At 38.9% G+C, this 13,560-nt stretch overlaps 3 protein-coding genes across 5 annotated transcripts in view; all 3 read right to left on the minus strand.

The window, feature by feature from the left end:
- Nucleotides 1-625: 625 nt before the first annotated feature.
- Nucleotides 626-2,145, minus strand: LOC111459378. Its single transcript, XM_023102256.1, has 3 exons — nt 1,731-2,145; nt 1,140-1,659; nt 626-1,055 (listed from the first exon to the last, which is right to left on the minus strand). Exons 1-3 carry the CDS (start codon nt 2,044-2,046, stop codon nt 815-817), a joined length of 1,077 nt encoding a protein of 358 aa, XP_022958024.1. The 5' UTR covers nt 2,047-2,145; the 3' UTR covers nt 626-814.
- Nucleotides 2,146-2,262: 117 nt separating this feature from the next.
- On the minus strand, nt 2,263-5,837 carry LOC111459377 (SUN domain-containing protein 5-like). 2 transcript variants are annotated; one of them, XR_002713284.1, is made up of 3 exons: nt 5,437-5,837; nt 3,612-4,927; nt 2,263-2,873 (listed from the first exon to the last, which is right to left on the minus strand). XR_002713284.1 is itself a non-coding variant. In XM_023102255.1 (2 exons), the coding sequence occupies exons 1-2, from the start codon at nt 5,669-5,671 to the stop codon at nt 3,975-3,977; spliced, it is 1,188 nt and encodes a 395-aa protein (XP_022958023.1). In that variant the 5' UTR covers nt 5,672-5,837; the 3' UTR covers nt 3,611-3,974. The 2 variants fall into 2 exon arrangements, 1 of the variants encoding a protein (XP_022958023.1); XM_023102255.1 differs by lacking the exon at nt 2,263-2,873 and having other exon boundaries at nt 3,611-4,927.
- A 230-nt stretch (nt 5,838-6,067) lies between these two features.
- The window catches only part of LOC111459355 (uncharacterized protein At4g10930), a 15,544-nt gene continuing 8,051 nt past the window's right edge, over nt 6,068-13,560 (minus strand). The window contains exons 6-14 of one of the 2 annotated variants that reach the window (XM_023102221.1): nt 13,030-13,139; nt 12,064-12,129; nt 11,002-11,585; nt 10,828-10,911; nt 10,610-10,685; nt 8,778-9,978; nt 8,610-8,684; nt 6,741-7,826; nt 6,068-6,624 (exon numbers count right to left, since the gene is read on the minus strand). In XM_023102221.1, coding sequence (XP_022957989.1) covers nt 6,409-6,624; nt 6,741-7,826; nt 8,610-8,684; nt 8,778-9,978; nt 10,610-10,685; nt 10,828-10,911; nt 11,002-11,585; nt 12,064-12,129; nt 13,030-13,139 — 3,498 coding nt within the window. In that variant the 3' untranslated portion in view covers nt 6,068-6,408. The remainder of the gene's footprint in view (nt 6,625-6,740; nt 7,827-8,609; nt 8,685-8,777; nt 9,979-10,609; nt 10,686-10,827; nt 10,912-11,001; nt 11,586-12,063; nt 12,130-13,029; nt 13,140-13,560) is intronic. The other variant, XM_023102222.1, reaches the window with a different exon arrangement.

The following is a 13,560-nucleotide window of genomic DNA, read 5'->3' on the forward strand; positions in this document are numbered from 1 at the left end:
AGCCGTGCAGAAGCGCTAGTGGCCGAGAGACAACAGACGTGTGACACTCGAGTAAAGGAGGGAGTACATGAATGAACCGAGACCAACTTGAATAAGAGTGATCCTATTCCTAAGATATGATGACTAAAAAATACTTAAAAGGAAATAGAAGCCGCTACTTATACCAACAAGATGCACTTTCCTTTCAATGACTTAATCGTTAGAACTTCATACGTGTTTTGTTTGAAGTAATTTTATGTTGGATGGCCTCTTGAGAAATTTTCTAAGATGCATGTGGGACTTACATAGTAATGTGACTATATGACAAGAAATATAGAGGGAATGGGTAGGACAATGAATCAAATTATGTGTTACTTCAACATGACAATGAATATTCCTAACCATCTATTCCTAACCATCGAATTATGTACTACTTCAACCGTCGGGGATTTAGTAGGAATTTAGCCCTACCCATCGATCCCTAACCATCAATTTATGTGCTACTTCAACCGCCCGGGATTTAGTTCTCTTCACTAATGTTTATATACCTTTGCTTCATTCTGGCTTAATAATTGTAGCATCGTAACCCCATTGCACAATGTTACAACGCTACTCCCTCGTGTCTTACTTAGACACACAAAACCAGTAAAATAAGTGTTGAAACTGATTAGAATCCAAGGAGTAAGGACATGATCATTAATGAATAATTCCCCCTTTTCTATATTTTCCCAACTTTCTATCCCAATTCCACAAGCATTTCTTGCTATAAAATTACACTAAAAAACACATTATAAGTATGGACTGCGAAGTTCACCATCTTCCATCAAGCCTTCGTTCAATGGCAAGCAGGGCAACGAGCCAGACCATTTTCATTACACCCTCCACATCTCTCCTTTCTCTCCCCAATTATCACTTTACAGCTTCCTCCACACTCCAAACATGGCACAAATCTTGCCCCGCCGCACCCTTCGCACCCTTGCCGCCCTGCTCCCGTCTCCACCGCCGCTCGCCGTAGTATCCTACGAAGCTTCCCCATCTCGTTCAGGGCTACTATTTCATCTGCCCCTCCGATGTACCTATTGAGTATATGGATATCAAAATTCGAACTTTATGGATGATTTTTAACATAGTATATTTAGCGGTGGTGCTTTAATATTTACCTTCCCTTCACAAACATTCTCGGCACGGTCGCCTCGTCGCCGAGCAACTCCTTGAGCTCCTTCAAAAAGTCACCGTGCAATGCCACGTCACGCTCATCGACCACGACCTGCTGCAACTCCAGCACCGACTTCACTCTGTTACAGTCCTCGAACGTCCGCCGTACGCCTCTCAACGATGTTGTATACAGCACCACCGTTTCCGCTCCTCCCGGCGGGCACTTCTCTGGGAAGTCACTTAGTGGGTCGAACCGGACCGGCTTCTGCCCCTCTCTTTCCCTCTCCTGTCTGTCCCTTAATAGAAAAATGTTCTCTTTAACGGACCTGAACCGGTCCGGATCGCCGGTTCTTGGCTCGGGTATTGTTGGCTCGGGTTTTGTCGGTCCGTTTCTGAAAGACTTGGCGGCCGGCTTGGTGGAAGACGTTAACTTGGAGTCGAGCTCTGCCACCGTGTGAAAGCTGGAGCTCTTGCGTGGGGCTTGTTTACCGACGGCGGCTGCGGCGGGTTTCGACGGCGGCGGTTCTGCAACAGGAGAAAATTCTTTATTGAGTTCAATAACGAGTAGGGAACAACGTCAAACGAAAATTGAATACCTTGGTTGGGAGTAACGGGCTTAGGAGGAGGTTGGAGCTCGCGTTGAAGGGCGGGTTTGAGATCTTCAAGAGCCTTACTGACCTCATCCCATGAGTGAGGAGTCTCAGATTCCAAACTACTGAGCTTCTCAAGGATGGGAACCGGAACAATCGCAGCTTTCTCCTCCTTCACGGGAGATGCTGGAGATTGTGGCTCCTCCACCACTTTAACCCAAGGCTCCTCGATGGCGTTTATATCGAACACTGCAAAGCTCGCCGGAGCCGGCCGGTACACATCAACGGTGGCCTCAATTCGCTTAGAAGACGTGCAGCCCATTGCCGTCGATTAATCAATTTCCCGGCAGGTGGGTTGTAGATTTTTTTGGGAGGGATTGGATTTTCAGAGAGGTGGGTTTATAGAAGGGTGGAATTTGAAATGTGGTGGGAAATTTGTGGTTTCTTTTTTGTGGCCGAGAGGAAGGGGCTTATCCGATGAGAAGTGGCGTGTGAGTGGACAGGTGGATTAGGTGGCTGTCTGCCACGTGGGAGTTGAAGTTAAGGTGTTTGTCTGTTTGATTTTGGTGGATGCCTGCTAAAGTTGGCCCATCTGTCAATTAGAGACCTTAAAACTTGAGGGCTTTTAGTGAAATTATAGAGGTAGAATTACATAATTGATATTTGGTCCTCGGTTCGGATTTAGTTTGCAATTTAGTTTTGTACTTACTAAACTAAATGCTTAAAGAGGAAAAGGTAAAAGGTATATAATGGTTAAAGAGGAAGAGGCTCCAGTCTAGTCTTACCCCATTTTCGTTCATCTCCGGGGACCCTCTTTTTGGTTTTGGGGTCAGTGCTGGTAAATGCGGCTCCTCCTCTGTATTTACCTATGGAGGGTGAAGGAACTAGAACTACAAAAAGGGACCAACAGTTGCTAACTATATATGAAAGCAAGGATTACCGTCATCATGCTGCTAACAAGCATCCATACCCAACCACTACTCGCCGAGCCCGCCTTGCGGGATTGGCAGTCACCAAAAAAACTTCAGAATTTTAGCTGATAGAAGCCTCAGAGTTGCAGTGCACATGAAAAGAAAACTCACGGCTAGCACTGCCGGTTCTTTACTTGCTAGCTTGGCTTGGTTGCTTGCAATTTTTTCAATATCTAAGCTGTAAGGAGAGACAGAGGGGAGGGAGGGGGTGTTTAAATGATGACTGGCAAAATCAGCTCATAGTAAAATTATGAAAAAGAAAAGAAAATTGATATGCCAAAATGAACATTCAGATAAATATGTTGAGGAAAAAAAAAAAAAAAACACAAATTCATGAACTCATCTCAACTATTCTTCAAATGCTACTTAAGTTGTATTATACAAACCTTTGAGTTCATTAGTACCTCGTTTTTCTTACACATATTTTGCTCTTTTTGTTGGGAAGTGGGATTGAAAAATGGAGATTGGCAAATGGTCCTCTATTTGGACCGAACTTGACGTATTACTTTAAGTTGGAAAGTTAATGAAATAACTAACCATTTTAAGGTTTGTAAGATTCATATAAAATAGTAAATCATCCATTCCCATTGTAAATCACCAATTCTACTGACAACATGTCAATCAAAAGTAGTTCTCTAGCTTTGTAGGACAAGAAAATGAAGATAGCTGTTTTAGGATCAGGCCAATATAAGACACATTGCACTAAATAAACGGATACAACTAATTTATTGAAAAAGAAAATAACATACAACTTGTGTATTAGGATAACTTTTTTATCTAACCTGAGCATATTGTTCTCTCTGGCTAATTTTTTCCATGATTTGAATTGAGCTATTTCTTTTTCCTAACAAAATGGTAAAGGTGCAAGTATTTATTGCTGTAACTAGTCAGAAAATGCATGAAAGTAGTTACTCACAATTGTCTCCTTCCAAACCATGAGATCCTTGACAACTAATTTAGTATTCTCCAGAAGCAATGACATTCTAGCCATCTTTTTTTCGAGATCCGGTAGAAGTTTCCCTTGTCGTCGGTTCAATTCTTTGATATAATCCTCTAGCACAGATAATTTAGTCTCAAGTGACCTCATCTTCTGCATCAAGATCTTCAGGACAGTGTCACCAGGTAGTCTACCGTTCAGCTGTTGTCTAGCTTCAATTACAGGATTAGGAAACTTATTTAACATTCGTGAGAACTTTTGCAACCTCTAGAGCAAGACTTGCCTGATCATCCATACTTTCTCTCCATGCACCGGTAGTCGATAAGTTAATGTCATCGTTGTCTATTTCATTAACTGAACCAACATCTGATTTGAAGAAGTCAACACGGTTGAATTAGGCTCTTCGTCTGAAGAGGTGACAAAGAGATCTTCAAGCATCCTCTCCATGACATCCACACCATAAACCTCTACTATACTCATTGTGCAGTAAAACTCTGATCCATAATGACTAAGAACATCCAACTTTAAGTACCTAACCCATTTTGGTTCAGGAAGCTTGAAGACTTGAGCATGTTTTACATTGGCAGCAACAACGTTTCCCAATTTAGGCCATGTCTCCGTTGGATAGCTCAAACTGCCAGACAAATTGAATGCCTTGAAATTAGAAGAATAATGTTCAATCACAGCATCGACTAAGGTCTCTTCTGAGAGCTCAATCACAACATACTTTTCTCCCACAGAACAAGGGTTTCTCAGATACTTATCATGGTCTTTCCCCAATATATTACATGCTCCTTTTGCTTCCTTGTTATGAGCAACAACCTTTGCACCTTTCGATGAAGATGCATAGTTGTAATCTGATCCATCCGGTTCAAGCCGATGAGTAATGTTAACTAATTGATCAGGCATGTCGCCTTCTTTATCTTTCATCGTAATGTTGCGAAATTCGTCCAAATTAAGATATGTGGGGTGAGCACTTCTGCCACTAGGACCTTCCTGATGTTCTGTTGAGTTTGGTTTCTTCTCTGACTGTTGTACTTTGCACATTAAAGATGGATATCCAAGTGCACTCAAGACTGCTACTTCAAATACCTTTGACTCTGAAAGTGAGTAATTTGAATTTGCATAGTTGTGATGAACATAGGATTCATTACAGTTCATTGACACATTGAGTTCAGACGATCCAGAGTTCATACAACTGCTTCCATTTGCTATGGATGAATAGGCGTGATCATCTAGCTTCTGATTTCCAGGACTAGGGCAAATAGCGCTTCTATTCACAGAAGAAGAATCTCCTGGAAAACATGACTTCAGTCACTCCAACCTAATTTAAGGTACAAGTACAAGGAATCAACCTTTCAAAACCATTTCCGAGCGAGAAACTATTGCAATCATCATCAAACAGAGAACTTCTAAACAAAGAAACGCCTAGATAAACCAATTCAAAACGATTCTTATAGCGTAGAGAATCATTCACTTTTTCCTTGTGAGACCTAGGAATTCGGATTAAAATTCAAGCCATCCCCTCGATAACAACATATTTGCGTAATAATTATGGGAAAACAGAAGGAAAGCGAAATCACATTATCAATAAAACACTCAAAGATTGTGAAAAGGTAACATTAAGATCCAAACTGTGTTAAACAATCAACTAAGCAGTATCCTCCATTCTGTTCCACAAAATCGTTCTACGAAAGATGAGTCAGAACATAGCGCAAAAGAAGAAAAGGACAGTTCAGTTAAAACAGCAAGAAACCAAAATAAAAATCCAGAAGAAGAAACAAATTGAATTGAAGGATTGTACCAGAATCACCATAACCAAGGACGAGCTTGGAATAGAACAAGCAGACGAAACAAGAGAGGGAAAAGAGAAAAGACCAGAAGAAGTCGTATAAACTCGTCCTCTTGTTAACGCAGTTGTTTTGGTTTTGATTGTTGTTGACGACGATTCCGCCACTGTTATGATTTTTCTTGCTATTTCTAGCCCTCTTCTTACTCCGGTATCTAATGCACAACAGATCATCTCGCGAAACCTCCATGTTCAACCACAAACATGCGAGAGTTCGATCAGTGGGTAGAGGAAGATGAGAGAGAGCGTTTCTTCAGTGATGGGAAGCTTGGACATGGAAATGCAATCGCCATGGATTTTTGTTTGTGGCTAATTCATTGCTCTCAACTCCAGAACTACCGGAAACTACTTTCTGCCATTTGAAATTCAGTTTTTTTTTCTTTTCTTTTTTCTTTTTTCTTTTTTCTTTTGGGTATTATTAATCAAAAGAAAAGCAGATGATTTATTCATAATTTTTTCGTTAATTTTTTTTGCTGACGTGGATAAAAGAAAATAAAAAGAAACTAATTTTTAAGATAAAATAAATGGATATTGGGTTTTTTTGTGTTAATGTAAATCACTTTGAAAATGAACCAAATTAGCCATGGAGAAAATTATGTAGAAGGGGCTGATATTATATCTGTCCTCAACTAAAACAATGCATTTAACTAACAATCACTGGAGATCAACCATAATAAAGAGGCTACTCCCACCAGTTTCTTGTCTCTGTTTAGACAGAAAATTACACTTTCTTTCTATTATATATAGCTTTTAAAAGGGATTCTCATGCGTTCTTCAAGAAAGATGGAGCTTCAATTTGCAATTGTGTGAGGACAGAATTTGAGCTAAATCAGAAACATAGTTGCTTACTGAATATGGAACTCCCATGTCGGATTCCTAACCAGCACCCCTTCGACAGCTCGAGAAATGAAATGACGTCGATTTATGTTAATCAACGCCCTTCCGCTGTGCTGATTCTACATACTGTTCTGCAAGCTTCTTCACCTTTTCACCCTCTTTGATAAGAAAATTTGCATTCTTATCTTTGGAATGGTACTTCATGACCTTCTCGGTGGTTTTTTGGACTGCCCATCTGTATTGTTCGGGTGTTATGATCCCACTCTTGCACAGAGGTCGGACGTGCTCCTTGATGTATGTTTCGACCTGCATTGAGTTATTCTCCAAAGATTATAATATTTGAGGCATTATTCGATCAGTTCGATGTAAAAAAATAGAACGATGGTTCAGGGGTGAGGGATAAAGTGATGAAAGAAATCGACCTTCTTAGCTACAGAGTTGTTGCTATCAGACTGCTTATTGTCATCAGCATTGGATTTCCCCTTCTTGTGGGGAGAACCCTCTCCAGAAGTGGGGATTGGAGAAACAGTGGTGGCAGCTGCTCCTTTTACACTCTCCTCACGTTTAATGTCCGATTCATTTCCATCTTGAATTAGCACAGAACTTCCATCATTGGAAGAATCTTTCTGCTCGGAACCAAATGCTGGAGTAGGCACACAACGCTCGTCTGTTGGAGTTTCACCTGGAAGATTCTTAATTTGTGGCTCTGTGTCAGGTCCATAGAGTTCTTCATATTCTGCCAAGGAAGGTTCTTCAACTTCGGTACTATTCAGAGGAACAGCAACAGAGCCTTCATTCTCACCCTCTGAAGGGGCTGTTCCGGCCTCCACATTAGTTTCATTTTTCGGCAAACAAGAAGCATCCTTCAGAAGTTCAACACTCTCCGTTCCCTCAGACTTTTCGGCATCTGACGCCTGAATCGAACTTTCAGTGTTTAGGGTGGAAAGAATAACTTTCAATTTTGATTCGCCTTCATCTGGTGGTTTCAAAACCTTGGTGGTAGCTTTCGTGGTGAAGCAGCTTTCTTCTTCTAGATCGTACTCAAAATCACCATAGATATCCAAATCTGGATGGTCATCCATTTCTATTACATTTTCAGGTTCATCGTCTTGCAAGTCTTTCATTGGGGCATCATCATCATCGACTTCAGTTCTGTGTGGAGGGCTACTCACAGGTGAATCAGATAAAAGACCTGCATTTCTTAGTGCTTCTTGAACTTCAGGATCTGTTTCTGGATGAGTGGCTAGTTCAGTTCCATCAATCTGATCATTTGCCTGGAATGAGGAATCCAAATCTGCTGCTGCTGTATTTAATCTGCCAGTGTCAGTGCGATGCAATATCTCCTGAGAACAAAGATTAAGATATACAACTTTGCTGTTTGACCTATCAGCAACCTCCTTTTCTATGTTAATGGCATCTGCAACGGCCAACTCTGTCTCTGCTGTTCTGCGCATGACCGTCAAATTTGTTTTCTTCAAGAACTGCTCCGTCAGGCGGTAAAGCTGAGCCTGTGCATAAGTTGCAATAAAAGGAATGAAAATAAACGAATAACTTGAGGCATTCAATCAACTTAAACAACAAGTACAACAGTTGGCCACCATCAGATGTATTAAATGGATGGTCTACAGAAATCAACGAGAAGGTTCTTGAACCAAGCGCTCAATTGAAAAAAATTGCCGCAGACATTTAAAGGATACTCGAGGACCATTAGTAATATAGCAACTGAGGTGTATATTTAAAATTAATGGCTTCAACACAAGGATCCACCACACAACATAATCACTATTAATTTAAAATTTCGAAAAGATCTTTTGACAGTTTTAACTAAAGCATTTTTGGAGTCTTAACTTGAAGAGAAAAGAGAACTTTCAGTTTTAACCGCAAGGGGGAGCCTTTTGGCTCGAAACATTTCTATGACTGCTTTATCATGGTGAAAATGATACTCTCCCATTAATAATTATAGACATCTTTTGGCCAATGAAATGAACCTTTTGTAATTCCTCCCCTTTCTGTAATTGTTCATCTTTCCATTACAATTTGTTTCCTATCCAAAGCAAACAAACAGAAACTAGCAGTTTTATTGAATAACAGAAGATGTAGCATCCAAAGCAATGGTCAATAAACTCTCCATTTCCTGATAGAAGCTCTCTCTCATTTTTCAAATAATTTTTTTCCTTATTTGGTCAATATGGCACTTGGAAAACTCTTTCTAAGCACACACGAAGAGGGAGAAAAGTCATTTTTAAACTTTGCAAAGAAGTAATATTGTCAAAGCACAAAATCTTCCGCACCTGCCTTACTGACATGGGAATTTTATTGTGGCGACTGGGTTCCAATTTTGGTCTCATGTCTATTGGTAGCCGAGCCTGTTTACAGAAACAAAACACGACCATATGTTTCAAAATTCAGACATACAAAATATTATATTAAGTTCCGCACAAGAAACTGAAAATACATACTAGCAATGGATAATTTCCTTTAAGCACAGCCAAGTCTTCGTCCTTTTTGTTTGCTGCACTGGAACCATCACCAGTTTTCCTAGCAAGAACTTCTAGGGCCCATTTTCTTTTATCAATTGCATTATTGGATGTAGAAGAAACAGTATTCTGTGGTCTAATCTTAGAACCAACTGATGCTTCTGAGTTTCCACTATGATTTCCTTTACTAGAACCCGCAGCACTCTTTGAGGCAGACACGGAACAACTATTCCCTGCATTTACTGCTAGAGGAGGAATACCAGCCTTCGTCGGAACCTTACTAGTCCCTGTGAGTGGATCTTTCTTCTGATCCAAAGAAGAGGAAGATTTGAAAGCCGAGAGAGGCTTGATGTCATTATTCCGTGGGAAGACGGATGTATCTGCTACATATAATCGAGAAAGAATCGGATTTGTGGGCTGGCCTTCAGAATCTTGTTTTGCATCTGGACTCGGACCATTTCTTAAGAGGTCAAGGACGGATTTCAAAGTTGCAATCTTTTCGGGCTTTCTCACTCTTATGCAACGATGCTTCCAGAATTCAATTTCACAGTCTCGGTCCCAAGCACGCTTCCTTCTTCCATTAGTAGCCCCATATATTTTCTTTGTCAGACTCTCACGTATTTTCCCCTTTTGCAATAATGATTTTTTCGCCTTCACAGCCAAAGCTGATAATCTTTTCTGAGTCTCGGTTTTAGGGCCTGATATTGCAGCCCTGAACGCATCAAGTAGCTTAGAATCCAAAAGGTTTTCCCCAAAATCTTTTGCGCATTTGTTGCGAACTGCTTCTCTTATTTCATTTCTTAGTTTCTGAACTAGCATGGATGATTCCTGATCCTCGCCAGCTCTTCTCATGATCTTTTTGACTCTCAAACCAGTCAAATTTTCTCGCTCATCCAACTCTTCATCATTAGAATTTGAGCATGCCCCCCTTCCTGGAGGGGGCCTGCGGTTTCGGCCCCGAACTATACTCATTATATCAGCATTGACACCTTTCTTTCTTGATATTCGCTTCAAGCTGGCTTCTGTAGGAACTAATGGCCTAGCCAAACTCTTTGCAGTATCATCTTGCTCAGTTAGCTCCACATCATTTTTAGAAGGAACTGGTTGATTCTTCCCCAGAACAAGTTTTATATCAGAATTGGCTTTATCACCTCCATTATCAGCAGTCTTCTGGATGTGATCACTGAGGGATTTCAGGAACCATCATGACAACAGATTATAAGATTCAAATTTAATCTAAATGGAATTTGTAGAATATAAGTCAAAGAAGCATGTACATCTAAGTAGATTTCAATTAGCATTGGTCAAAAAGTGCACTTGAAACACAATTCATCAACGATAGAGCTTCTGGAGCAAAACAAGAGTACGTTTGGAGATCAAAGGCTTATTAAGCCTGAAGTTCTTAATGGGCAGTAAAAACTTAATATTTTGGTTTGGAACGGTTAACTTTCTTTTTCATCCAGAGATGGGAGGTCAAGAATAAACTGAGTATCAGCTCCTAAAGCGAAGGAAGCTAGTCAATTCATAAATTAAGTGAGTTGGCATCAAAAGTCAGAAATTAAGTGGGTTAATGTTGATATTGTGTTAGGCGAGACAAAAAAAGAAAGAGAACAAAAAGTATTTACACCAATAGGCGAGACAAAAAAGAAAAGAAAAGAAGATAACTGTTATTAGATAACAACATTGAAACAGTCTGTAAACACATTGCGAGGAGCGAATTGCTGGGAACTTTTTTTTTTCTTAAGAAGCAGACTTTTCATTGATAAGCTGGAAACTTTTCTATAAATTTGCATTTGATAGTTTATAGAATTAACCTGCAATCTGTGCGTTTCCTCTTTACACCAACAAGTATAGATGCTTCCGGGGTGGTTTGAGATGCGATATTATCAACTGAAAATATCCAGAAAGAAGTGAGTACAGAAACACCACGAACTCCTTAGTTTCCAAAAACTACATAAAGAGGTAAAACAATTTGAACTTTTCTCTGGACTTGCAATAATTCCCAAAAGCAACAGAGGAAATACTTCCGTACCTTGTAACAAGTGTCCTTCTGAAGAAAACAACTCCGGCTTAACGTGAACACTTCGATCCCCATTTTCATCATTCAAGTAATCAACTAAAAATGCATTAAAAATAACAGCAATGAGCTAAGCCTAAACATAGAGATAAATTTCCTGTTGATTGATATCTTTAGATGGAAAAATACCAGACAAGAATGTGCCCACAGATAAACCAAGATGAAGACCCATGCTCAATTCATCTTTAGACATTTTGTTTACAGGGTGGGATATATTTGAAGAACTTCTGGTGCTTTCAAGGCTACTTGACTCGGTCTTAATTTCATCAGCACTTGTTTTCAACCCAACATCTGTAGGGGAATCATAATGAAAACTGATGGGAGTATCATGTGACAAAGAAAGTTCCAATTCTTTGTCTCCAAGTGCTGGAATAGCAGAAGTAATTTCCATTGATGGGGCTGGCAGAACGAGAGTATTCACCAATGGTGATACAGTGGCATTTGGCCTACTAGCTTCCGAAGCCAATATGAAATTTTCAATTTTTTTATTTTTTTCAATTTCATCGGTTGACAAAGTGTTATCAGTTTGTACTTCATTAACCTGATTTCCTCCAATCATTGAGACAACCAATGCTGTCTCTCCAGTATCAGCAACGGATACAGACACCTTTCTGGAAAAACTTTGTGGAACCGAAGCATTCATTGAATCAAAGTCACTGTTAAACTTCAGAACTGAATCATTGATAGAAGTTTCCTGATCAATAGCCCCACATCTGCAGGAAAACCATAATACAAATGTGAAAGACAAATAAAGAAGAGGCAAACCCAGGACTGGGTAAATCTGGGTTTAGTTTGAAGAATGTAATTTGAACTTGTAAGACTGGTCATTTTATAGAACTGGTTGAACTTCAAACATTTTTTCTAAAGGACCTACATAAATGCTATGTCAAATCTTATCTTCAATCACCTCGCATTTTAAAAACAAGGCTGAAAGAAGCATGCGCTGCACAATAATACTTAAATGCGGGGTTTATAAACTTATCAGAAAAAAGCTGAAAAAAAACTTTTCCTGCTCAATCAGTCATTGTTATTACATTTATAGTAGTTTCAAGCTTTTACAGTATGCATGAAAATCAGTCTGAATTAAACCAACAGTTATGAAGCATAAAGGAGTAAATCGATTACTCTGCATCCAATAATGGAAACTGCAAAATCTAGAAAGATAATAAAACAACAGTTTCTCTGACTAACCTTGGGCATAACCATGTACTTTCAGTTGTATCTTCAGGATCAAAATCAACACAGAATGCATGATACCTGTCCCCACACAATTAAAACATGAACTTATGGAATAAAAGTCAATATAATTCAGTTTTGAACTCAATCACATAACACAAATCAGTAAATCATGCTACATAATAATTTTGTATCCAAAACAAATAGAGATAATGGAGAGAGAAAAATGAACCCAAGGTATTAAATTGCCTTGCACCAATGTAAGGATGCGGGATGAGGAAGCTAACCCAGGGAAAAAAAGAGTTAATTAAATAATCAGTAATATCAAAAAAAAAAATAATAAAGAAAGAAAAAAGAAAAAGAAGCAACTCAGTTGACTACTTTTTTTGAAATTTTAAATGATGTGAATTGACGGAAGGGAACTCCAGCTGATCACACTAAGAAAGCACCCGAGTGTTGGAGATGCAATTGTTTCTTTCTAATCAGAACAAACAAAAGAAAGCTAAGAAATCCAGAGCCATAATGTTTCCTTTTCTTCTTGAATGAAGAGCCATTGTCAATAGAAAGCCTTGAGCCTTAAGGATGGTGCACCAAAACTCTGGAGCAAAGTTGCATTTAACAAAGATGTTGTCCTGAACTTCGTTACTATTTCTACATGGGACACACCATCAAGGCAATAAGGAGCAGTTCAACTGTCTCTTTTGGATCACCTTGTGAATTGATGCCACCTTTGTGACTAAGCTCCCAAAAAATATCTGATCTTCTTTGGGTATTTGAGAAGTTACAAGCATGGTTAAGAAAGGGATGCTTGTTATTGGAAATAACACCGAACAAAGGCAATCATAAATATATTATATATGTAGATCATATGCTTAAACATGCATGCAAATACATGTATATATGCACATGAGAACATATGAATATATACATATGCAAGCATCAATGCATGTGTGTACTACAGGCCGAATGCTCCAACTTTACCATGTATCACAAGAGTCACAAGCAATTGAGGTATCAAGATCAGATTCTCCTTCAGTAAACCCAGATCCATTTCTAATCTTACAGCCATCACCATCCAAGCAGATAACTGCCTACAAAATGAAGCAGTACATTAGTAATTATACATCGGACTTTCAATTATTCAATACTATAATATAACAGTAAAAGTGGGTAAACATTTTCCAGGGCAATAAAGTTTCCATCCTTTATTTCTAGTAAATTTGAAAAAAAAAAATTTAGTGGTGTACCAAATTTGAAATTTCTAGGGCAATATTTATGTGAACGTTACTCGTAATAATACATGATCAATCTGAACTAAATCTCCTTCCTAATATTAATAATTTATTACCTCACATCTTTTAAACTTTAGCATATAAAGAAAATAATATGGATATTCTGAGTAGACAAGTATTTGTTTCAATTGAACTACTTATTTCCGTAACTATTGCTTTCGTTTCTTTTTTTTTTTTTTTTTTTTTTTTTTTTCGAAAAATGAGAATTGCATTAGAAGGA

This window comes from Cucurbita moschata, unplaced genomic scaffold, assembly GCF_002738365.1.
Source record: "Cucurbita moschata cultivar Rifu unplaced genomic scaffold, Cmos_1.0 Cmo_Scf00022, whole genome shotgun sequence".
In the NCBI taxonomy this organism is placed as follows: Eukaryota; Viridiplantae; Streptophyta; class Magnoliopsida; order Cucurbitales; family Cucurbitaceae; genus Cucurbita; species Cucurbita moschata.

Excerpts from the sequence above, each read along its gene's own strand:
- LOC111459378 (XM_023102256.1), bottom strand. The coding sequence starts at position 2,046 with ATGGGCTGCACGTCTTCTAAGCGAATTGAGGCCACCGTTGATGTGTAC. Across the intron at positions 1,660-1,730 it reads GCCCGTTACTCCCAACCAAG|AACCGCCGCCGTCGAAACCC; the intron begins GTATTCAATTTT and ends CTCCTGTTGCAG. Across the intron at positions 1,056-1,139 it reads AGAATGTTTGTGAAGGGAAG|GTACATCGGAGGGGCAGATG; the intron begins GTAAATATTAAA and ends TATACTCAATAG.
- LOC111459377 (XM_023102255.1), bottom strand. The coding sequence starts at position 5,671 with ATGGAGGTTTCGCGAGATGATCTGTTGTGCATTAGATACCGGAGTAAG. Across the intron at positions 4,928-5,436 it reads CCTTGGTTATGGTGATTCTG|GAGATTCTTCTTCTGTGAAT; the intron begins GTACAATCCTTC and ends CATGTTTTCCAG.